Consider the following 21113-nt stretch of genomic DNA (forward strand, 5'->3'; position numbering starts at 1 on the left):
CTCTCTTCTCACTAGAGGAACTCAACACGTTTTGGTAAAATAAGTTATGTGGTTCTGGATTGGTCCAGGTTCTTGAAGTCTGGCAAATGTGCTAGCTGCAGCTTTGCTGGGCAGCCTGGTATTATGTTCTACCTTTATGTCTAAGAAGTGCTGATAAGCCTCCTAAGAAATGGGAAAAGTGAAAAGAAATTGACTTTTCCACAGACTTGGGATGGCTGGAGCCCTAACAAAGTCTGAGTGATATTTCTGTTTTTATCTGTATCTCCCACATATGGCTGGTAATAAAAAATGTTGTGAGGACCATGTGACTTTAAATTAGTTGCATGCATTAATTTAATTATTTATATTTGAAACTGCTATAGGCATTTTATGAAACGTGGGCTATTTTTTTGGTAAAGGAAATGTCAAGAGACTATCTTGTCATGTTCAGAAAGCTAGTTGAGGCTGTTTAACCAAGTGTTGCTTTTTAAGGAGGAAGGGGGAAATACTGACTTCAGGTTAATGTTCCAATTCCTTGTAGCTTAGAATGCAGAAGACTTGATCCTGAATCACGCATGTAAAAGATAAATGGAAAAGTAAAACGAATTACCATGTGTCTTGTGTTAAATCTGAATACTTGATGCTGTGTGTGTTTTGGTTAGTTTTTATTTAAGATTCATGCAGTGGTTACCTACGCTGAAATGTTAGCAAAAGAAAACGATTTCTAATATTTAATGTGTTTGGCTTTATTTACAGATGACATGGCAGAACTGCTTCTTGGGGAGTCCAAACTAGAACAATTTTTGAAGGACAATATTCTTAAACAGAGTAGTAGTCCCCGGGGCCCCCGGCCAAAGTTGACTGAGGTCAGGAAACATCTCACGGCAGCACTTGACAGGGGAAACCTAAAGGTAGGTCACAGCCTGAGTGAGAATTTGAAAAGCTGAAATTGGCTACAGTGCTCTGCTGAGCTTGAGGAAAAGTGTGGAAAGTGCTTGCGTGATGTTTTACTGTCATTGTTACTCTCAGAACATGGTCATCGGAGTTTCATGGCTCTTTGTTTTCTGTGCGGATTTTCCAGATAAATTTCTCAAATCTTCTTTCATTAGAAGAATAAAAAAATTGTCATTGACTTCTGGGATGCATAAGTGAAATGTTTAGAACCCGTTCTCTGGAAGTTTTTCGTGCAGTATGTAACTGTGTTGTTCTATGTAGTGCATTAATTAGAAGTGTTAAAAAATATGTAACATTTCACAAATCTCTGTAAAAGTCTCTTAAGTATTTAGAAAATGTTCTTTAAATTATGTTTGCAGATGTGGAAAGTGAGGTTAATAACTAGAGAGCATTTTCTGTGTAACCTTTTGATATTCTTGACCATTTTTGCCCTTCTTAACTGTCATAACTACTACATCAGTTTATCTTTTCTGTACTCAGTGTCCATCTTTTGAGAGATCAGAAGGACTTTGCTTTATAGTCACCTGTAATGTTTTCTTTCCTGCAATGTGTGGGAGTGTTAATTTATCTTCCTTTTCTTTCTTCATTCTTCCATGAATCTTTTTTTCAAGACATTTCTTGAAACTGCTACTATGAAATTGTGCAAAAAAAAGTATAGGCTGTGCAACGTATATCATTAACTTTTGATGCTATGTTATTTCCAACTGTGCTTGTGGTGTTAGAACAAATCATTGGAAGGGTTGTAATGATAGGCTGTCTTTAAATGATTTTGTGACCTGGCAATGCTGGATTATGACTGAGAGGGGTTTCTAGTACATGTGTAAATAAGTATATGAGTATATAAAATGACTGGTAATGCTTCTCAGTAGCTTGGTGGAGTGAGATTTTGTGGATTCATCTTCTACTGCAGTAACACATGGAGACAGAATTTTGTTTGCTTGTTACTTTATTACAAGAGATATCCTAAGGGTTTCTACTGTGAATATATACAGAAACCAGACCAAATAATTATCACAAAAAATTATGTGTCATTTCTCAGGGAGAAAAACCCTTTCTTAATCCTCTTCCTTCTAGCCAGAATTCCTACAAGAAGCTAACCTAATTATGGCCAAGTTAAACTATGTGGAAGGTGATTACAAAGAAGCTCTGAACACGTATGCCAGAGTTGGAGTTGATGACTTGCAGCTAGCTGCAGTGCCACCATATAGGCTACGGATGATTGCTGAAGCATATTCTACTAAAGGTAAGATTGCTTTTTCTAGTACAGTGATACAATGATAGTTTTTAAAAACAATCAGTTACCTTGTCTGAAGTTAAAATTTTTTGGTGTGCATAGCATCACAGTGGTAGATAAATACAAGGATGGCTTGGCTCCTTTAAATTATTCAGAGTTTGTGCTAGCTTGACAAGACTTCTACCTCAGTTAATATCCTAACTGTGCTGTCACCCCGTGATATTTTTATGTATGTTTTTAAAAGTCCTTCCATATGTAGATGTCACAGTAAGTGTTGCTAGGTACCAAAAGTATTAACACTGTTCCTGAAAGCTAAAAGGTATGAAAGTAGTGCAATTTTGCACTAGATTCACCATGATGCAATTTATTGAATGCTGAAGTGCTCAGCCTAAGCTAAATTGCTTAGCCAAATTGCTACTTAATTGAGAAAAATAATAATAGCATGATAAAATTACTTAAAACAGTGCATTTCTTGTGCAGTTTTGTGTTTTTTTTTCCTTGCATTAGCATCCTTTTTCTGAACAATTCAGAAAGTGAAGTCAATTGAAAATTTTTTTCTTCTGCAGTATAGTGAAAATTGTGTAATGCTGGCATTGTGTCTTAAGGTGGCAGTGCCACTTCAGTTTAGAAAACTCATTAATAGACTGTAAGTTGGGTCAGTGTGTTGAGGAATGTGGCAGTTTCTATGCCATGGGTTTATTAGAATTTGCTGTGCCTAAATGTTTGCTTTGGTCTGCTGTGTTTAAGCTTGGGTTTGGTGTGCAGCACAAAGTCAGCAGGCACATTTTATGAAAGACTTCAGTAGCATTCACTGACAACTGGTCAAGGATTGTTTCTAACGTTAGTCTTGGAAGAAATTGGCTGTTTCCCACCAACACAGTCCTCTAGTAAACTTTAGACAGGCATTAATCATTCTCTCTAACAGTGTCAAGGAAATAAGAGAACGAAGTGGTAACAGAGACAAAAGGATGCTTCGTAAATCTGGGCAATATTTAGATTAAAGTGGGAAGGGAGCACATGAGGATGTCTTACATATGATGTAAATCTGCCCAGTTCTCTCATACAGCATGTGTGTGGGCTTTTTGGCAATGTCTGGTATAGGTGGACTTCTACTCAGCTTTGTGGGTTTCGGTTATGTTTTTTGTTTTACTTTTTAATCTGTGAGAATGTCTTTTGAATTTGTTCTTTTCATGAAAATGCAGTCTTGGACTTGATCAAATTTAAGTACCTAAATTGCTTAAATCCAAGGAGTCCCAGTAATTTAATTGAACTTTTTTCTAGGGCCTAGACCTTCTGGTCTATTCTTTTTGATCTCATAAGTTATAAAAAGTTGAAACATAAAGACATCAGTCTTTCAGAAACTATTACGGATTTTACTTAACATAAAATTGTTTCTAGAAAATAGTACAATATGTATCTTTTTCTACCCTGGAATGTTTTGTAGGTTCAGCTTATTAAAGAAAACAACACAGGAGGTGAGATGAGGAGAAAAAAACTAGCGTGCCTTCGGCCTATATAGGAGGTGTGGGTGGAATTTGCTTCTCGTTATGAGTTTAAAACTTTATCATTGAAATCTGTGATAGCAAGCCTGACCTAATCTTGATCGCACTTCCTTAGTGTGGTCACTTCTGCTGATTGCTTGGCTACCACTTTACCTAAGCAAACTGGTGGGTTTTTGTTGTTGCTCTGTTCATGTTTAGAATCATCTGTTTTTGCTACTATGTTTCCAGTCTGAATGAAAGATTAATGAAATTTAATATCCCTTCTTCCCATGGTGTCAGGTTGCAAGAATGTCTTCTGTGTGTTCTAAAATGAGGTAGAAGTCACAGTCTTACATTTAGTATTCACAGTCTAGGTAAGTTTAGAGAAATTCACAAGTCAATAGCATATATTTCTACCCAACAGTGTACAATTAATTCTCACTCTCTTCTCCCTTCCCCTGAATTTTATTTCTCCTTGTAAGAGTGAACTGTAAAACTTCACAGTCTGAATTCAGAGTCTCTCCAGAGGTGGCTGAAACTTGTAGGTATTACCCAAGAAAACACAAGTTATTCTTACAGGGATTTTGTACTTCATTGGGATTTGTAATTTTGCTTGCAAATGTAAGGGTAACCTGATTATATAAAGACAGAACTCTTTTGAGCATTCAAATTTTATTTCTTTGGCAGCCATGAACATAGCACCATGTTATTAAGCAATGAGGAACTGTCTGCACTGTTGGCGAGCATCAGCCTGGCTGCACTATTCAATGCAGCAACCTACACAGGCAGTTAAAGGCATCTTTTTTAGTGACTGCATTTCAATCCAGATTTGCAGTCTTGTTATGCTATTATGTAGCGATCTGCTTACCTCTGACAAAGGCATAGGTTAGTTGATGGTAGTTTTTAGTCACCCTAAAAATCTTTTCCTTATTTCAGGTGGGACTACCAAGTGCTTATCTTTTTACTCTGAGATTTCATTCTGTAACCATAAAGGTGGTTGATGAAGTGGAATACTTGAGTTGACATGTTTCTTCTACACTTGTTACAGAGTGCTTAAATGAGCCTCTCAGCTTTAATGCTAGACAGTTAACAGTTCACAAGTCCTTAGAAGTGACCTGCTTTCCATAGGTGCCATCTTTTGCTTGTAGAAAATACAAAGTATGTCCTTCTGTTCTTCACAGCTGGAGTTCTATTGATGACTAGAAGGTAGGGGAAGAGGAAGAGCAATAGTGACAATTGTGGGAAGAGAAAATGTCATTGGAATGTGCCAGGGGAAGTGAGATCCTCAAAACACTTGCTCCATTATGGAGGGTGGGTCTTTGTATATGTACATGTATGCGCACATATTTGTGTTAAAAAGTAAGCTGTGACCAAAAGTGGAAAATTTTACTGCCTCTTCAGACTCTCCAGAGTGAGTGTGTTGTCCATTGGGGTTGCAAAATGTTCAATAGTCTTCATTACAAAAGTCTTCATTGCAGTAGTCCAGAACATGAAATTTAGTGTCTTCACACCCTTGTGGTCTTCTACTTGGAATAATAATGTCACCAGATTGAAGAACTGAAGCCATCTACTGGCTGCAGTGCACTCACAGAGCAGGTCCTCACATTTTTATTGCATAAATGAATTGAATGCATATATATCATTGAAGGAATGCTTTTAAGTTTCTGTTGCTTAAAGCTTAGGTGAGGACAGCTTATTTAGGAGAATATAGGTGAGAGGTGTAATATGGAATGATAGTAAGTCAAACAAAGGATTCCAAGGCTTAAATGATTGTTACTCTTTTCTTGGAAATACCTAGTTCATGAAATACTGCTTTAGATCTTTCAAAGAACGCTTTTCTATAGATTTGTCACAATACAGCACTTTAAAATGTCAACAAAATTCTAAGAAAAATTCTGTCAAATGGCTTTTGAAATCTTTCCATGTCCTTTGCATGCAGCCCTTTGCCAATCTGTGATATGTGGAGAATCACAGGGCCTTCCTGCCCAAGCAGTGCTAGAAAGTAGTTGCTGTGTGTCACTCCTCCTAGGGAAAATGTTTAAAGTTGTTAGGGGGGTCATGAAGTAACTCCTATATTTCATCAGATCAAAAAGCTCATGGGCAGTTGCTTGTAATAGTGAGCAAAAAAATGCTTTGGAAAGAAACTTAGAACAGGACAAGTTGTTTGCTTCCCCCTGGCTTCTGGCAAGAAAAAGTGCTGCTAGTAGTGATGTCTTAATCTTGAGCAGGAGAAGATCAAAGAGTGAAAAGTTGAAAAGGTGTCTGCTTCTGTGTCCATTATAACAGTAGAGTAGCTTAGCCATGTGCAATATGCATTAGCATAGGTCAGTACTCAGCACTATTTAAATATCCCTCATGCAAAAATTGCAAGGAGGCAACTACTGCACAGCACACTGAATGCAGTGTAATTCTAATATTTTCCTGCTTTTCTTCATCATTACCTCAAATTCACAAGTTTGAAAATGGGAATGTAGTGGAGGATGATCTTCTATACTTTTTTACCTTGTATAGATGGGTTTGTGTGTGTGTGTGCCCATAGAATATAGTTCTGGGTTAGATCTAGTCTTTTCTTTAAGAGAAGAACTGATTTTCATGTGGTGCTTCTGATGCACCACAGATTCTGTATGTGTATGTAGAAGGCGTGATGTGAGATAGAGTATTAATAAAACCAGAGTTTTGAAATTAGATACAGAATTTTCTTAGATATAAAGATTTAGTTGATTAGGGCAACTTTTAAATGTCATGTAAAACATAGAAATGAAAAGATGGAGCATTTCGAATCAACAGGCCACTCCACATTTTCAAAAACATGAGAGTCCTACTTTGGTCTGTTGGTTAGCTTTCCTCCCACCTGCTTGTAATTACACTTGACAAAAGTGAAGCTGAAGCATCCAATAAAACAGTTTTCTGTAACAAAATGTCTGCGGCTGGAGGTGCCGGCTTATTTCAAGAGGGTGCGATGAAGGGGGAAAAAAGGACATAAAAGAAGGATGTTATTGAGGAAATCAGCAAACTTGCTGATCTCTGTTGGGACAAAGTGGTTAATCCTGCAAGTGGGTGTATGAAAGTTGCTAGAGATGGCTCCTTGAAGCTTTGCCTTTCCTTCTTCGTAGCAGCATGTAAAATAGCAGGTCACAGTAGCACATCATACCTTCAATAGGAAGTTTCAAGAAGCAATGCAGAAAATAAGCAGTGGGGGGTTTTTGTTGGTTGTTTTTTTTTTTCCTCTGCCACAAGTTGTAGCTTTGACATTAGTACCAGTTATTAAAGCTGTCTTACGCAGCGAGAGCAAAGCTAAGAAATAAGGCTGGGGAGGAGGAGGGAAAGACATTCTTGAGATTGTGATGGCAGTAAAATGTTGAGGGGTTTTGTGCTTTTCTGGCCATATCATTTGATATTTAAGTAACTGCTTAGGAGGGACTATGTTCTGATAAGTAGAGGAGGTTCTCTTGGTATAAAAGGGTAATTCTTGTCTCTTCAGTATGCATTCGTTTACTTTCTTCACCAGATCAGTTTAATTGGTAATGTTCAGTACTGAGGCTGAGGCAAATCTTAACTTATGAAGAATAGAAAGAAGGCAAGTTACACATCCATAAAGAAGTGATTAAAATCTTTATATGTCTGACTTTTTTCCTTTTTTCTGTTTGGCACCTCCAGCTTACCTGCTCCCTTCTTTTACAAGACCAACCAGAAAAACAACTGTGTGTGCTGTTATGATACAGAAGCATATATTTAGAATCCATTTTAATAATGCCTGAAATTACTATTCTTCTAGGTATATGGCTCCTGGGAACAGAACAATTAAGTTTCTGCAAGTTTTCTGCAGTATATGAATAAGGTAATATACTGCAAAGTACACGTAGGCATTATTCAGGTACTATGCATGGCTGCATCTCTTACGTTTCTAAGCAATTTTCCTTTGCTTATGGAAGCAGAGATGAGATAGTCACCGTGTGATATTGAGGTGTCAATTTAGAGAGGTGGAACTTGCCAGTAACTCTGAAATAAAAAGCATATATTTAACTAGGGAATAAGCTTATTCAAATCTTAGGTTTCAGATTCTAATAGTGCTCCTTAAGTCAAAGACATAATTGAAAAATGAATTTATAGTAGTTGGCATTATAAATTAGTGAATGTTTCTACAAGTGATATAGATGAACATAGCAATTTACAGGTCTGACTTTTCTGAAAGTCTACAACTTTGTAAACTTGATTTTAGTAAAGAAATTGTGGTTTTTATTTGCTGTATTGTGTAGATAGTAGATTACTCCAGATATCTGTCAAGATGGCTGTGTATTACAGTAACAACTACCTGTTAAGTATGTGAAGGATGTCCTCTGTAAGTTAGACTGTGATGTTACATGATTGCAGCTTTATTGCTGCAGACCAGTTTAGTCTCATATTGCCTGTTCAAATAACTGTGTTTATATTTAGTTGGTGTATGTTGAGTAAAGTGAGACTGTCTTTACTGCTGCTGACCCATATTCAAATTTAATGCTGCTTTTACTAAGTTAAATGATTGGCCATTAATTAGTTCTGTTTACAGAAACGTGGAAATACTCATTAGGTTCAGTGGAAGTGTCAGGTGCATGTGAATTGCTACTATGCAGTTAGCAGAAGGATGCTGCTGCAGTTAACTTTAATCATATTGTAATGGGATCTTGTGCACTGCCAGCTCGTGTCAGCAGACACCAAGCAGCTCTTCATGGAAGAATGCTAAATGAAAACTGTTTTAGTAATTATGCCAGGGATCTCTAGCCTCATTAGGCAATGGGTCAAGAACTCAGCTTAAGTTTCCTCCTCCTATGTTGCTGTGCAAACATAGCAGCCCATCATCAATCAGCCTGCTGACCATGGGTAGGAAGCCTGTGCCACAGATACTGTAAACTTCGTGTGTTAAAGCTTCCCTTTCCCCAGTCTATTTTTATGATTTCTGTCCTGCTGCAGCAGGGACTGGGGAGGAACCCAGGCATTTTTCCTGCTTTTCTTAGTGCTACTTTTAATTCTGGTATTTGGAATCCAAACAGTGAATTAAAATAATATGCTTCTTATTAAAATAGACTTCTTCAGGACCTGAATGTTTTGGGGTTGTGTTTTTCTTGTTCTTGCTTCCATAGCTTTAGAATTTCTTCAGAATCTTGCCTTTGGCAGAGTGATGAGAGGGAGAGAATGTTGGTCCAAAATTAAAAATCAGTGATACTGGCCTTTTTTTTAAAATTTGATGCCACAGCTAGAAGTAACATCACAGTATAGTCTAATGGGTTTTCCTCAGAGGTGCTTGTATGAGCAACCTATTTGCAGCAAAATGGTTTAAATTCCATAGGTAAACCATTTTGTTTCTCCTGAGTGAGCAGCTTCCTTGATGACCACTCCCTACACTGGTGTGTAGCTCTTCTGCTCTGGGGAGAGTTCATCAGAGAGATATCCATTCAGTCCAGGACCTACAACAATTATCAGTCCTTTTCTCAGCTTTTACCACTAATTTCAGCCCTTCTAAAGGGTGCTTCTGTTAAAGGGCTGCACTGTAAAGCGAAAATCGGCTGGCATGTGGTTCTTAAAATAACCAAATGCATATGTGAAAATACTGATCACTTTTGTTAAAAAATACTTTAATAATCTATTTTGTGCTCCTAAGAAAGTACAAAGATTTGAATGTCATTATATTTAGAGAAAAGTAAGACCAATTCTTTCACAGCAGTTATCACAGAATCAGAATCACAGAATCATTCAAGCTGGAAAACACGCTTGGGATCATCAAGTCCAACCATTAACCCTACTCTACAAAGTTCACCCCTAAACCATATCACCAAGCACCACATGTAAAAGACCTTTAAACACATCTAGGTTTGGTGACTCAGCCACCTTCCTGGGCAGCCTATTCCAATGTCTGACCACTCCTGTGAAATTTTTTTTATAATGTCCAGTCTAAACCTATCCTGTTGCAGTTGAAGGCCATTCCCTCTTGTTCTGTTGCTAAATACCTGTGAGACCAACACCAACCTCTCTACATTAATGTCCTTTCAGGTAGTTGTAGAGAGTGATGAGGTCTCCCCTTAGCCTTTTTTCAAACTTGACATCCCCAGCTCCTTCAGCTGCTGTTCGTAAGATTTATTCTTCAGGCCCTTCACCAGCTTTGTTGCCCTCCTCTGCATTTGCTCTAGCACTTCCATATCTCATATTGAGGTTCCCAAAACTGAACATCATCTATTTTTATACTTTATTGCCATAACTATGTTATTTTTAGTCTGAAAAACTCACTATAAGAATGTTCCCTGATTTTCATTAAGAATTTTCTTTAAAATATGAAGGCAACCAGTGACAGAACGAGAGGACACAGTCTCAAGCTGTGCTAGGGGGCTCAAGGTAAGGAGAAAGTTCTTCACAGAAAGAGTAATTGGCCATTGGAATGTGCTGCCCAGGGAGGTGATGGAGTCGCTGTCCCTGGAGGTGTTCAAAAAAAGATTGGATGTGGCACTTGGAGTCATGGTTTAGTTGTCATGAGGTGTTAGGTATTAGGTAATAGGTTGGACTTGATGATCTCTCAGGTCTTTTCCAACCTGGTTGATTCTGTGATTCTGTGAAGTCTTTCCGCTCAGTGAGATTACCAGTGTTTGTTAAGCTCTGAAATGAACTATGGGAGTTCCTTGGTCACAGTAACCAATTAGTGTTTGCCAGAAACTAGATAATTGTTTGTTCTAAATATATGAAAGCTAAATGTGAAGTTTCTTTAAAAGGAGATTAAAGGGGTGTTTTTACAGCAATTTGCAGCATTTGTTACATTGCTGGTGTTGCTTTGCTGATCACATAGGGAAGAGTAAATGTTGTAGACTCAAACATACTCAAATTTTGTGTCCATTTAAGCACAAGAAGCAAACTCAGAGATCTTCATCAGCTGACGTGACTCCTTCTCTGTTGCAAAAGCATGTTTATTTATTTGAGTATAAAATAGTCTCACTGTTTTCCCTCTGTCCTTTGATTTGTCTAGTGAAAACAGTAGGTGAACTATAGTGTCTGTTACTATTTGTCATCTCTAAAATTTATACAGGCAAGCTACTGGCAGGCATAATAGAAAATCCTCTGATATACAATGCAGTAAATATGATCTTGGTAAAGATCTGAACTATACTGTGGGTTCCCTTTTGTCTTAGAGTAATTTTTGCTTGTATAATGAAATGGGACTGAGAGTTAATTGCTTTTCTGACAGAACCTGTTAAGTCTGCTTGAAAAAATGTATTTTATTTTATTTTCATTTTAAAAAGTAGTTTATAAGACAAAAGAAATTACTATAATTGCCCCTAACAGGTTGGCAGTTGGCTGTGTAAGAGTAAGGAAATCTATTGCACAAGGACTTTTTAGAAATTGTTAGTCACTTGTTCTTACTGAGAAGTCCTTTGGGTTTTTGGTGGGGTTTTTTTGTTGGTTTTTTTTGAGGTAGTGGTCAGTGTGTACCTGTGTGGTGGTAGGGCTGATCTGTTCTTGGATTTGTAAAAAATGAAATAGTTTACTTGGCATAACCTTGGCCATTTGTGTGAGACCATAGATGCAGGAATGCCACTTGGAATAAGTGCTAAAAGTATTCACTGTTTGCTTTCTGAATCTTTTACGGATAATTTATAAAGTTTTTGAAGATTTTACAAGAAACCTTTGCAATTTATAATGTGATTTCAGTATCAGGCATGCTGATACAGTGGAGGGTGCCCCAGCCTACTGAAGAAGGGGTTGGACTAGATGATCTTTGGAGGTCCCTTCCCATCCAGACCATTCTATGATTCTGTGCTCTTTTCTAGTCCTAACACTGTTTGTTGCCGTTGTGCTCTTTTGACAAGCAAATTTTAGAGTGACTTTGCAAAACATATAAGCTTAATGAGTTTCAGACTCGTATTCATTTCGCTGCTTCTCACTTTCTTTTCCCTTGGGAGTCATCTTGCTTGATCTCAGGATTAGATATGTATGAGATTAAGTGTCTTCCCAAAGTAAACTGACCCAGTTTGTTGGAAACTTTCACTTGAAGATGATTTTTACTGAAAGGGCTTAAACTTAAGCACCAATAATATCAAATCACCTTGTGATACCAATGGCACAATATTCTTGAATTCAGAATAAACAAAACTAACCAATAAAAGTTAAATAAACCACTAGCTATGACTTCACAACACATACAACAATATTTTGTAGAAGTACAATATTCTACTTTGTAGAAGTACAATCTTTTCCAAGTATCTCAAAGATGTTTATAAAGAGTTACAGAAATTCCTGCCCTTTCCAGAGATTAGAGATTCCTGACTGTAAAGAATGGGAACAAGCACAGAGGGGAGACCTTGTCTGAATATATGCAGAAGTCTTCAGCAGATAATTTTGGGTGATGTATTTCCTTGAAATTCACATTTCCCAGTTTTGTACATTACCAATTCCTCTCTTTTCAGGGGTCTAATAAATAATCCCTATTTTATATCAGTATTCTTATGGAGAAGTGAGCAGTATATTATGTGGCTGTGTTATTGCCATGTTGCTCTTGTCTATTTAAAATTAAAGAGTACTTTAAAGTACTTTTAATACATTATTTCTTAAATGTTCTTCATCTTTAAGGGAAAAATTAAAGCAGTAGTCTGGTGGGACTCTTAATTTTAGCCTGTTACAGAAATTGTAATTTATTCCTTGTGTCATCAAAACAGATAAAGTGTCCAAGCCATCTTGTTAAGTGGTCATTTCAGGATGGTTATCCCAAATCAACTTTCTGCTCCAAAGCATTGCATGCTTAAAATATACTAGAGAAAACAGAGGGAGTACTAATTGTATAATGAAGTTACTCTAAGAAGTAGTATTACATACTTCACCAAAGGACACTTAGAATCTTGTACTCATCTCTGATTTACTTAAATTTCTGGCAGAGGTGCTTTCATATTTTAAAGAAAATTCTAAACAATCATCAGAGAATGTTCTTATAGTGAGTTTTTAAGATTAAAAATATAGTAGTTATGGCAATAAAATACAAAAATAGAAGTAATAATTCCAAGTCAAACCTACAAACAACTAGCTGAGTAATATGTTTCATGTAGTAGAGGATTACTGTGAGGGTTTTTCTTTGTAATTCAGTCTTGCTGCTTTGGGGTCTATAATTTACAGTTAACAACAAAATCTTCATGGATTTTTGCTATTTGATTGACAAATTGAATAAAAAGATTAACACAGGTTACTCTAGACTATTTTCAAATGCAGTTAATTTTTAGAGGTAATGTTAGATGAAAGTCATAGCATGTCAGAAAAGACCAGTGTCTGTGGTACTCAGGTTTGGCAGGTTTTTAAGGAGCAGACTACTTGTGTGTTTGCTGTAGTTCAGAAATATGTGGGTTTTTGAAAAATAGTATTTTTTGTAAAGATGAGTTATGCTTTTACAGGGAGATACTAAAACTTGGTGGATATTTTAGAACAACCTGGAGGTCACAAATTTTGCATAGTTCTGAGTTCATCAGTAATGATGAAGTATTCTCCAAATTGGAGTTTTGTACTACTTGACATCACAGAGACGTCTGTTCAATGACTGTGTTTTGTTATTGCTGTTTTTTTCACTTTCTCCAGCAATGGTTCTCACTAGAGAATACCATCAGTTATATGGTGAATTATATTAATGTGGGAGCTATTGAAAGCGCTTAAGGATCAGCATTTACTGCTGACAAGTTGGAAGAACGACCTGAAAGACATCTCTTAAGAACATTTGGAAAGTACTATATGTCAAATATAAATAAGTGTTCAAATAGATATAAGATTATTTATTAGTGTCTGTGTCAGAGGATGATGCCTTCATAAATTTTTTGGTAATTTTTGTTTCTTTCTTTCTTCTCATGACCAAAGATTGGACTGTTTTCATACATATGTGTGTGTGTGTATATATATATATACACACAGACACACCCCCCCTTATATATATGTATACATACCTATATATATGTATGACATTAGGTACTAATACTTGAGTCTTACATTTTTTAAAACCTAATTCTCTCCCTCTCCTCCAGGTCTTTGTCTTGAGAAATTGCCAATTTCATCTTCAGCTAGCAACCTCCACGTGGACCGTGAACAAGAAATTGTTACGTGCTATGAGAAGGCTGGGGATATTGCTCTTCTGTACCTTCAGGAGATAGAAAGGGTAAGATGGGATTATTTGCTTAGTTAAATAATTGTGTGGCTCATCTTTCATTGGTGTGATGTTACCAATGTTTTTGGTAACTCAAAGAAAAGATATCTAATATCAGTGTTCTTAGGATTTCAATGGACTCCTAACACTGGACAATAAATCAGTGTACCTTAAATGGGTGTCTAGTAGCTGCCCCCCTGACTGTTCTGTCATTCTGACCTCTTAGAAAATAGTGCTCCTCTGAACCACCATATTAAAAATGCTTACCATGAATGTGGGATTATGGTGTCTTTCAAACACACATATCAATGTATTTACTTACCAGCTTTTCAGATAGTTCTTAAAAATAATTCAATTCAAAAGGAATCTGTGAAGACTGATTATGATTTTTATTTGGAGCTAATAACTGCTCTTAAGCCATCTTCATTAAACTACTTATAGGTAAAATTCTGAAATTACATTGTACCTGTCAGAAGACACTTGGGATGGCCAGAATAGGAACTCAAAGTGTTTGCTTCAATTAATAGGCCCAATCCTGGGACAATGAAAATATTATCAGATCTGATAGCCAGATAAACATCTGAAGTTCGTCTATATTTCAAAATCATATAAATCTTAATAGCTCTATAAATTGTATCAGGACAATGTTCTTGAACTTGATAGCCTATTTGTCATTTCTTCTCATTAATATACTACTCACTGTGTGTATGAAACTACAGTTACTGTTAAAATTTGTGGTACTAGGGTATGTAGGAGACATGTTTTTTAGTGATGAAAGTTGACTTGAAATTCTTAATGTTAGATCAAATATAAGCTACAAACGGCTCTGCAGAAAATTAGGCAAGTTTTTGTTGTCTCTCCTCCCCCCCATTTTGTATCGATTATGAATTATGGAAAGTTAAAGTGAGACTCTATTCATAAAGAGTGTCACATGTCATTGTTGAAATGCTTCAGGCTTTGTCTGAACATAAAAGGATACATTGGCTCTTCTATTTCCTCCTCTTGTTCTTACTACAGAACCCCTTTAAGTGTTGTAAATACTTCTTTTAAGAGACAATAAAATTTGTGGTACCCTGTGTTTCTAGGAGTTACACACTACTGCATTTTATTTAGGCTTTGAGATACGTCTGGACAAAATACAATGCTCTTGGGGCTCTGTTCTTTGGCTTGTGAACGCTATTAGAATGAAGCAAGTTCGCAATATCAGTCTGACCCTCTTTTTCAGACCTATTGCTTACAAGCCTCAGGCCAGTTGTCTTTGAAAGGATTATTAGATACAGTTAGGGTTGCGCAAGCAAAAGGAAAGGGAAAGAAAAGTTTGAGACGATGGAGGAAAGGAAAGTAATTGACACTTTAAAAAATACATACACAATTTTATTTTCTGAAGGTTTTTTGCTTTGAGAGTTTTGTTTTCTTGCTGTCTTTTAGTGGCTGGTAGACTATGTGGGGTGTATGTGAAGGCAAATGAAAGCTAGTAGCTCTCCATTTTGAGAGGATTTTTAATGTTGATGTAATACAAATTAAATTATTTCAAAATAACTTTTTGTAGTGATTTGGAGATCACTTTGAATCTTACTGCTTTCTGCAGCATTCCTTCCTAATCCAGCAGGTGAGGTTTTGACTATTATCACCTCCTGCTACTGAATAAGGTTGCAAATATGCTTTTTCATCTGCTTGCCTTTTGTATACAGTTCTTCACAAAAAAAAAAACCTGCATAGTTTTTTTTAGTGGTATCGTTGCTTGGTGAAGAAATTACCTTTAAGGATAAAGACCAAAAAGATTTACATTTAGGTGGGAAATATTCTATTAGCCACCACCCACAGAAATTTCTCCAACATTAAGTATTACCTTCTATGTAAAAGTCCATAAAGCTTGATTTAAATGGGGTTTAATTTGTTCTTTCCTTTTGTTCTCTTAGGTAATTAATGCCAATATACAAAACAGGAGCCCTAAGCCAGGGCCCACTACACATGAACAAGAACTTGGGTTTTTCCTCGAAACAGGACTTCAGAGAGCACATGTTTTATATTTCAAGAATGGGTAAGATTTGATTCTCCTTTTTTTATTTGGTTTTTAGTCTAGCCTTTGGATTTGTGGTCTAACTGAGTGTCACCAGTTTTAGAACTTGTGGATTGTGTAATTATGAGACCTCTTAGAAGTAAAGTACTAACATTTTGATTGAAATAGTAAGGCTGCCCATAGTGCATTTATATATTGTAAAATCCTTTAATCCAAGTATATTAAACAGAAAGTTTTCTATATAATTACTTAGCAACTTGAAGAACTTAAGCTATCTTTAACTATTTGAAATTACTTCATTAATAGGCACCGTTAGAACATGGTTGACAACATATTGAAACTCTTGATTTTTATAATTTTGATTTTGTAATTTTTTTCCAAATCTCTTCAGTTACCACTTATTTTAACATTATGCTGCAGGATAAATGTGCATGAAGATCAACAGTATGTATACAAGTATAAAATCTCTGTGTAACCTGCCCTATAGATCCTTTTAGATTCTGCATGGGAGATCTGTTATGATTTATTTTAAATAAGGCTTTTTTTAAAAGCCTAAAAATAAATTCAGATGTCACAAAAACTGAAAAAAATGAATACAACTCTTGTTTTTAAGAGCTTTAAAACTTGGCACAAATGGTTTTTAAGTACATTTCTGACATTTGTTGTTGAAATCACATAGTTTGAAAATTTGTGTGCAGGGTTTTTATTTCACGAGGAAAACATTATTTATTTGAAATATTGGAAATCATGATAAGACTACTGTTTTGTACCAAAAATGTTTCTTATATTTTCAAATACGTAAAAAGGAGATGATAGGAAATCATGCAGTGTCTGTAAAGAGTTCGAGATGTGAATGTATTGATGGTAGGGTAACACAAGGCTGTCCAATTTTTCAACTGTTTAGGGATTTCAACATGGAAATGATCACTAGGCTCTTGAAATCTCATTCTTGAGTAATATAGTAGTGCTGCAGTAACACATGATCTGAGAGTTACATTTTAGTCCTGTTTTCATCATTTAATTGTAGGAGGAATGGAATGTTCTGAAAGTTCTTTTTTTTTTTTCCACTTACCAGGGCTAAAATAAAATTTCTATTTTCATGTGTGCACAAAAGATAAATAAAACACACTTACTGAAAAAAATCACAGTGGCTGTTGTGGTTAAGAATAAGCTAATAATTTTACAATTTTAAGGATTTTAATTGAAAGCCATGAATGGAAATGTTACATTTAATCTGACATGGTTTTAAAAGCAATCAGTAATAGACATGGCCGATTAAGAACAATTAAGAAAACAAAACAAAAACCAGCACAAAGAAGTCATTCAGTGGGTTATTAAGGAACATCCACACCATAGGAGTGTTTTTTGTAGACCATATCAATTGGTGTGGTGTGAACTTTGAAAGGTTGATTGTATTCAGTGAATGCTTTAATCCTTCATGGTGAAGCTGTTGGTGTTCCTGTTAACTCCTACATAAGCATGTATCATTTTTTTGCAGTCTTTAGTACAATGATCACTTGCAGTTTACAGGCTAATTACACATTATGTATTTCACTGAAAATGTCTTCTTCCATTTTCACTGGCCAATGCTACTTTTTATGGTGATATGAGAGGAAGTGAGGTGTTACCAAAAATAGCTCTGTGCCAACCATTATTTTACATATTCCTGCCATTATGTCCTTGAGTTTCCATTCTTAATTTAGAACCAATCTGAGTTCTTTCAAGATTTCCTAATATGGCCGTTGTTCCAGGCTGCTAGTTTGCTAGTTATATTGCTGCTTTCATGGGTCCTTTTATTTATTTATTTTTAATTTTTTTCCTTTAGTAATTTTTAAACTTGAACAAAACTTTAAGTATATACTTTCCTAATAGGGACAAATTTATAGCATGCTTTTTAATACATTTATTTTAAGAATGCCTCACATGGTTTTAAAATTTTCATCTCTTCTGATGCTAGGTTTATAGAAATTAGATTCAAGATCTTTACATTAAGTTTGGCACCATACTTCAAATCTGAATATAATCTAAAATTGTAAAGATTACAAGAACACTTTAAGTGAGAGGAAATGTAGATACATTTAATACAGACAATTTAGAAACATAGGTTTTTCTTTTAAATTAACTTTTTGCAGTTGAAGCTGTAGATGTTACAAAAAAGATAAAGAATCATCAGTGGGGTGGAAGAAGAGGATAAGTGTACTTGTCTGTTTTTACGGGCAGACTAAATCTCCTATTCATATTGCAGTGAAGCGGAATCTCTTATCTGTGTATGTTCATTAAGTGAGGCAGACACTCAAATGTTCATTCTGAAGAGTTCCTTTTACCAAACTTGGCGTTGGTTTGAGGCAGTTCAAAAGTTTTCCTGTTACCAGCACAGTGGCTGTAGTAATTTATGCATTAGAGCATGGTGAAGGTCTGAGTAGATGTTTCTGGATTGTTTTTTGGCTAGGTTTTCTAGAGTCCAGTTCCACTCCAACTAATAAACATCTCTCAAAATCCACTGAATTTGTCTGAAGTCCTTTTGCTATGCACTTGGGTTTTTTTGTTGCGTATGTAAGAGTCAGTTGGCTAATCACTGCTTTTAGTTACACTACTTCCAGTAACAGTGAAAGCATCATTCTGGTCCATGTGTGTCAGTTACAAGCTGGAAAAGAAAATAACTCTTATACTAGCTGCAAGAGCATAATTTTAGCAGTAATGTAGGGAGTATTGCCTGCTACCCTGAAAGCTGGTTGATTCAATTTAAATTTCCATTTTCTTCACTAACTGTACAGAGATTTTCTTTTAAGCCAAGATTTTATTTTTTGTAGAGGATTAAGTGGCTGTCCTTCAGGTATTCATTATCTTGTATGAAAAAATAGAAAGTGTTTGAAACCTAACTTACCCTAACTGCTAAGTGCTGGCATTTTGAAATACATGGAAAAGCAATTAACTTGAACCATATAAACATGAAGTCTGAACAGAAAAATGCTATTTTAGTGCTCTATGAAGACATAAATCTGAAATTAATATTTTCTTCCAAAGAGCACAGAATTTTCGTAAAGAATGGAACTACATACCCTATTTTCACCTGGGAGCAGAGGAACATTTCAGCTTGGAAACAAGAAACAAAGTGGTGTTTATTGTGCTTTTAAAAAACATTCTGAAATACATAACACTAAAAGTCTTTCAGGCTGATTATGCAACTTCTATTTAGTTTAGTAGTTGCTTTGTAATTTCAGATTGAAGGAGTTCAAAGTCTTGATGTTGTTGCAAGAAAAGCTATGAGCACATGAACCAAAGTTCTTGTCAAAACATCAGTATTTGTCTTGTATTCATGTCATGAGATAAACAAGAGAGACTGATACTGTAACCAGTTTTTATTTTAGAGGTGGTAGTGTTCAGAAATATGCTAGAAGTGTGTGCTTTTAAAGCAGAAGTTCTTTCTGGTTGAACTCACAAATCATGTGAAAACCAGACTTAGCTACCTCTTAGAGTTCTTGTGCAAAGATATGATTCTGTAAGAGTCCAGTGTTTAGACAGCAATTCAGTCTAGTCTCCATCATGCTTTACATGCTGAATTGAAGCCTGAAGAACCTGTATCATGCCTGTACTCCTCATGGTGCCATTACCTCTGCTGGTACAGCTGCGATGAAGGAATACCTTCCTGGTCTTGTTTCTCAGAGACTGGCTTTTTCTCAATAGAAACCAACACACCTCAAAACAATACAAAATAAAGCACAACTAAACCAGTTTTTCTACATATAATTGACTTGTCAATGTAGAATTTGCTTTTTTGGATCTATTTTTCTTCTTCCACTGTAGTATAAGAGGGAACAGCACAGGAATGTATCTCTCACGTTAGTAAGTGAGGGAGGTTGGATGGAAGCCAGTCCATAGTGCTTCTGTTGCACATATATAACTATATAGGGCTCACAGCTAGGGATTTTACAGTGATGAAATACATAAATTCTTCTCTGATGGAAATGCTTGACATAAATACACATTAAGACACTATGACCAGCTGTCCAACTGTAGTAGAATACAGTGGTAGCTACTTATCTCTGTCTGAATCCGTTGAGATCTTGTTGCCTATCAGTCTCAAAACACATTGATCATTAAGTAAGGAATAGGAAGATGAAATTTAAAAACATTTAAATCCCATGAAGTATTACATTCTTGACACGTGAGATATCACTACTGTATTGGAAAGTAAATGAAATTAATCTGTTACAATTTTCAAAACATCTTTTGAATATCTAGAGGTTACTGCTTTTGTGTTTGTGCAGTTAGGAAACTAAGGCAGAATATATTCAAGATAGAGACAAAAATCACTGTTTTGTGATTGGTAATGAAAATGAGTTTTCAACTCACTGGTGAAGTATTCTCATTTACTTCATATATTTTTATAAGAGGTAGGACGTTTTATAGAGGTGGTCTTATGTTCTACTTTCTGAAGGAAGTGTTGCTGTAAGCCTCATGCTTAGAAATACTCTTTGAATTCTTACCCACAATGAAGAGGAGGAGTGAAAAAGGAAAGTGATTTCTAATAAAAATTCTGCTCCTGTGTTTTGCAGTATTTTTTTAAATTCCCCATACCTGTGAATAGAATAGAATAGAATAGAATAGAATAGAATAGAATAGAATAGAGTACAGTAGAGTAGAGTAGAGTAGAATAGACCAGGTTGGAAGAGACCTTCGAGATCATTGCGTCCAACCTATTATCCAACCCACCTAATCAACTAAACCATGCAACCAAGCACCCTATCAAGTCTCCTCCTAAACACCTCCAATTATGGTGACTCCACCACCTCCCCAGGCAGCCCACTCTTAGGATGCATTTTTCTTGTTTGGTTTTTACTAGTTCAGGTTCTTGTTTGGCTCTCTTCTGGTGTAATTTCATTCTCCAAAACAAGACAAAACAAAAAGCAAAGAAGTAACAGCTTTTTGTCATCTTAGTGAGACTGATTCACTGGAAATTGTGATAATAGCTGGTGTGGCTATGCGAATCATAGAAAGGTAGGGGTTGGAAGGGACCACTGGAGATGGCACTTGGACCACAAGGGATGCCAATTATCCCTAAGGACACCAAAATAGTAGATTGTACCTTTAAACCCTGATTGTCAGTTTTAAACAAGTGTAGTGCTACTTGGAGAGTCAAATTAGTTGTTTGGTTGGGTGTGGGTTTTTTTAAGCAGCACATATTTAAATTGTTGTTTAAAAACTAGGAAGATGTGAATCAAAGGGCTTGACATGAGCATGTTCTGATGGCAGGCAGTCACGTAAACAAACATGTATGCAACTAGCAGTGTCTGTCTGTGGGCTGTCTTTGTC

At 36.0% G+C, this 21113-nt stretch overlaps 1 protein-coding gene across 4 annotated transcripts in view; it reads left to right on the top strand.

The window, feature by feature from the left end:
- The window catches only part of TTC7B (tetratricopeptide repeat domain 7B), a 115358-nt gene that overhangs the window by 20403 nt on the left and 73842 nt on the right, over positions 1–21113 (top strand). For 2 of the 4 annotated variants that reach the window (XM_054161913.1, XM_054161914.1), the window contains exons 2-6: positions 736–890; positions 2008–2176; positions 13662–13792; positions 15700–15821; positions 16221–16244. In XM_054161913.1, the coding sequence (XP_054017888.1) occupies positions 736–890; positions 2008–2176; positions 13662–13792; positions 15700–15821; positions 16221–16244 (601 nt within the window). The remainder of the gene's footprint in view (positions 1–735; positions 891–2007; positions 2177–13661; positions 13793–15699; positions 15822–16220; positions 16245–21113) is intronic. The other 2 variants (XM_054161915.1, XM_054161916.1) reach the window with 1 other exon arrangement.

This window comes from Dryobates pubescens, chromosome 5 (genome assembly GCF_014839835.1).
Source record: "Dryobates pubescens isolate bDryPub1 chromosome 5, bDryPub1.pri, whole genome shotgun sequence".
Taxonomy (NCBI): Eukaryota; Metazoa; Chordata; class Aves; order Piciformes; family Picidae; genus Dryobates; species Dryobates pubescens.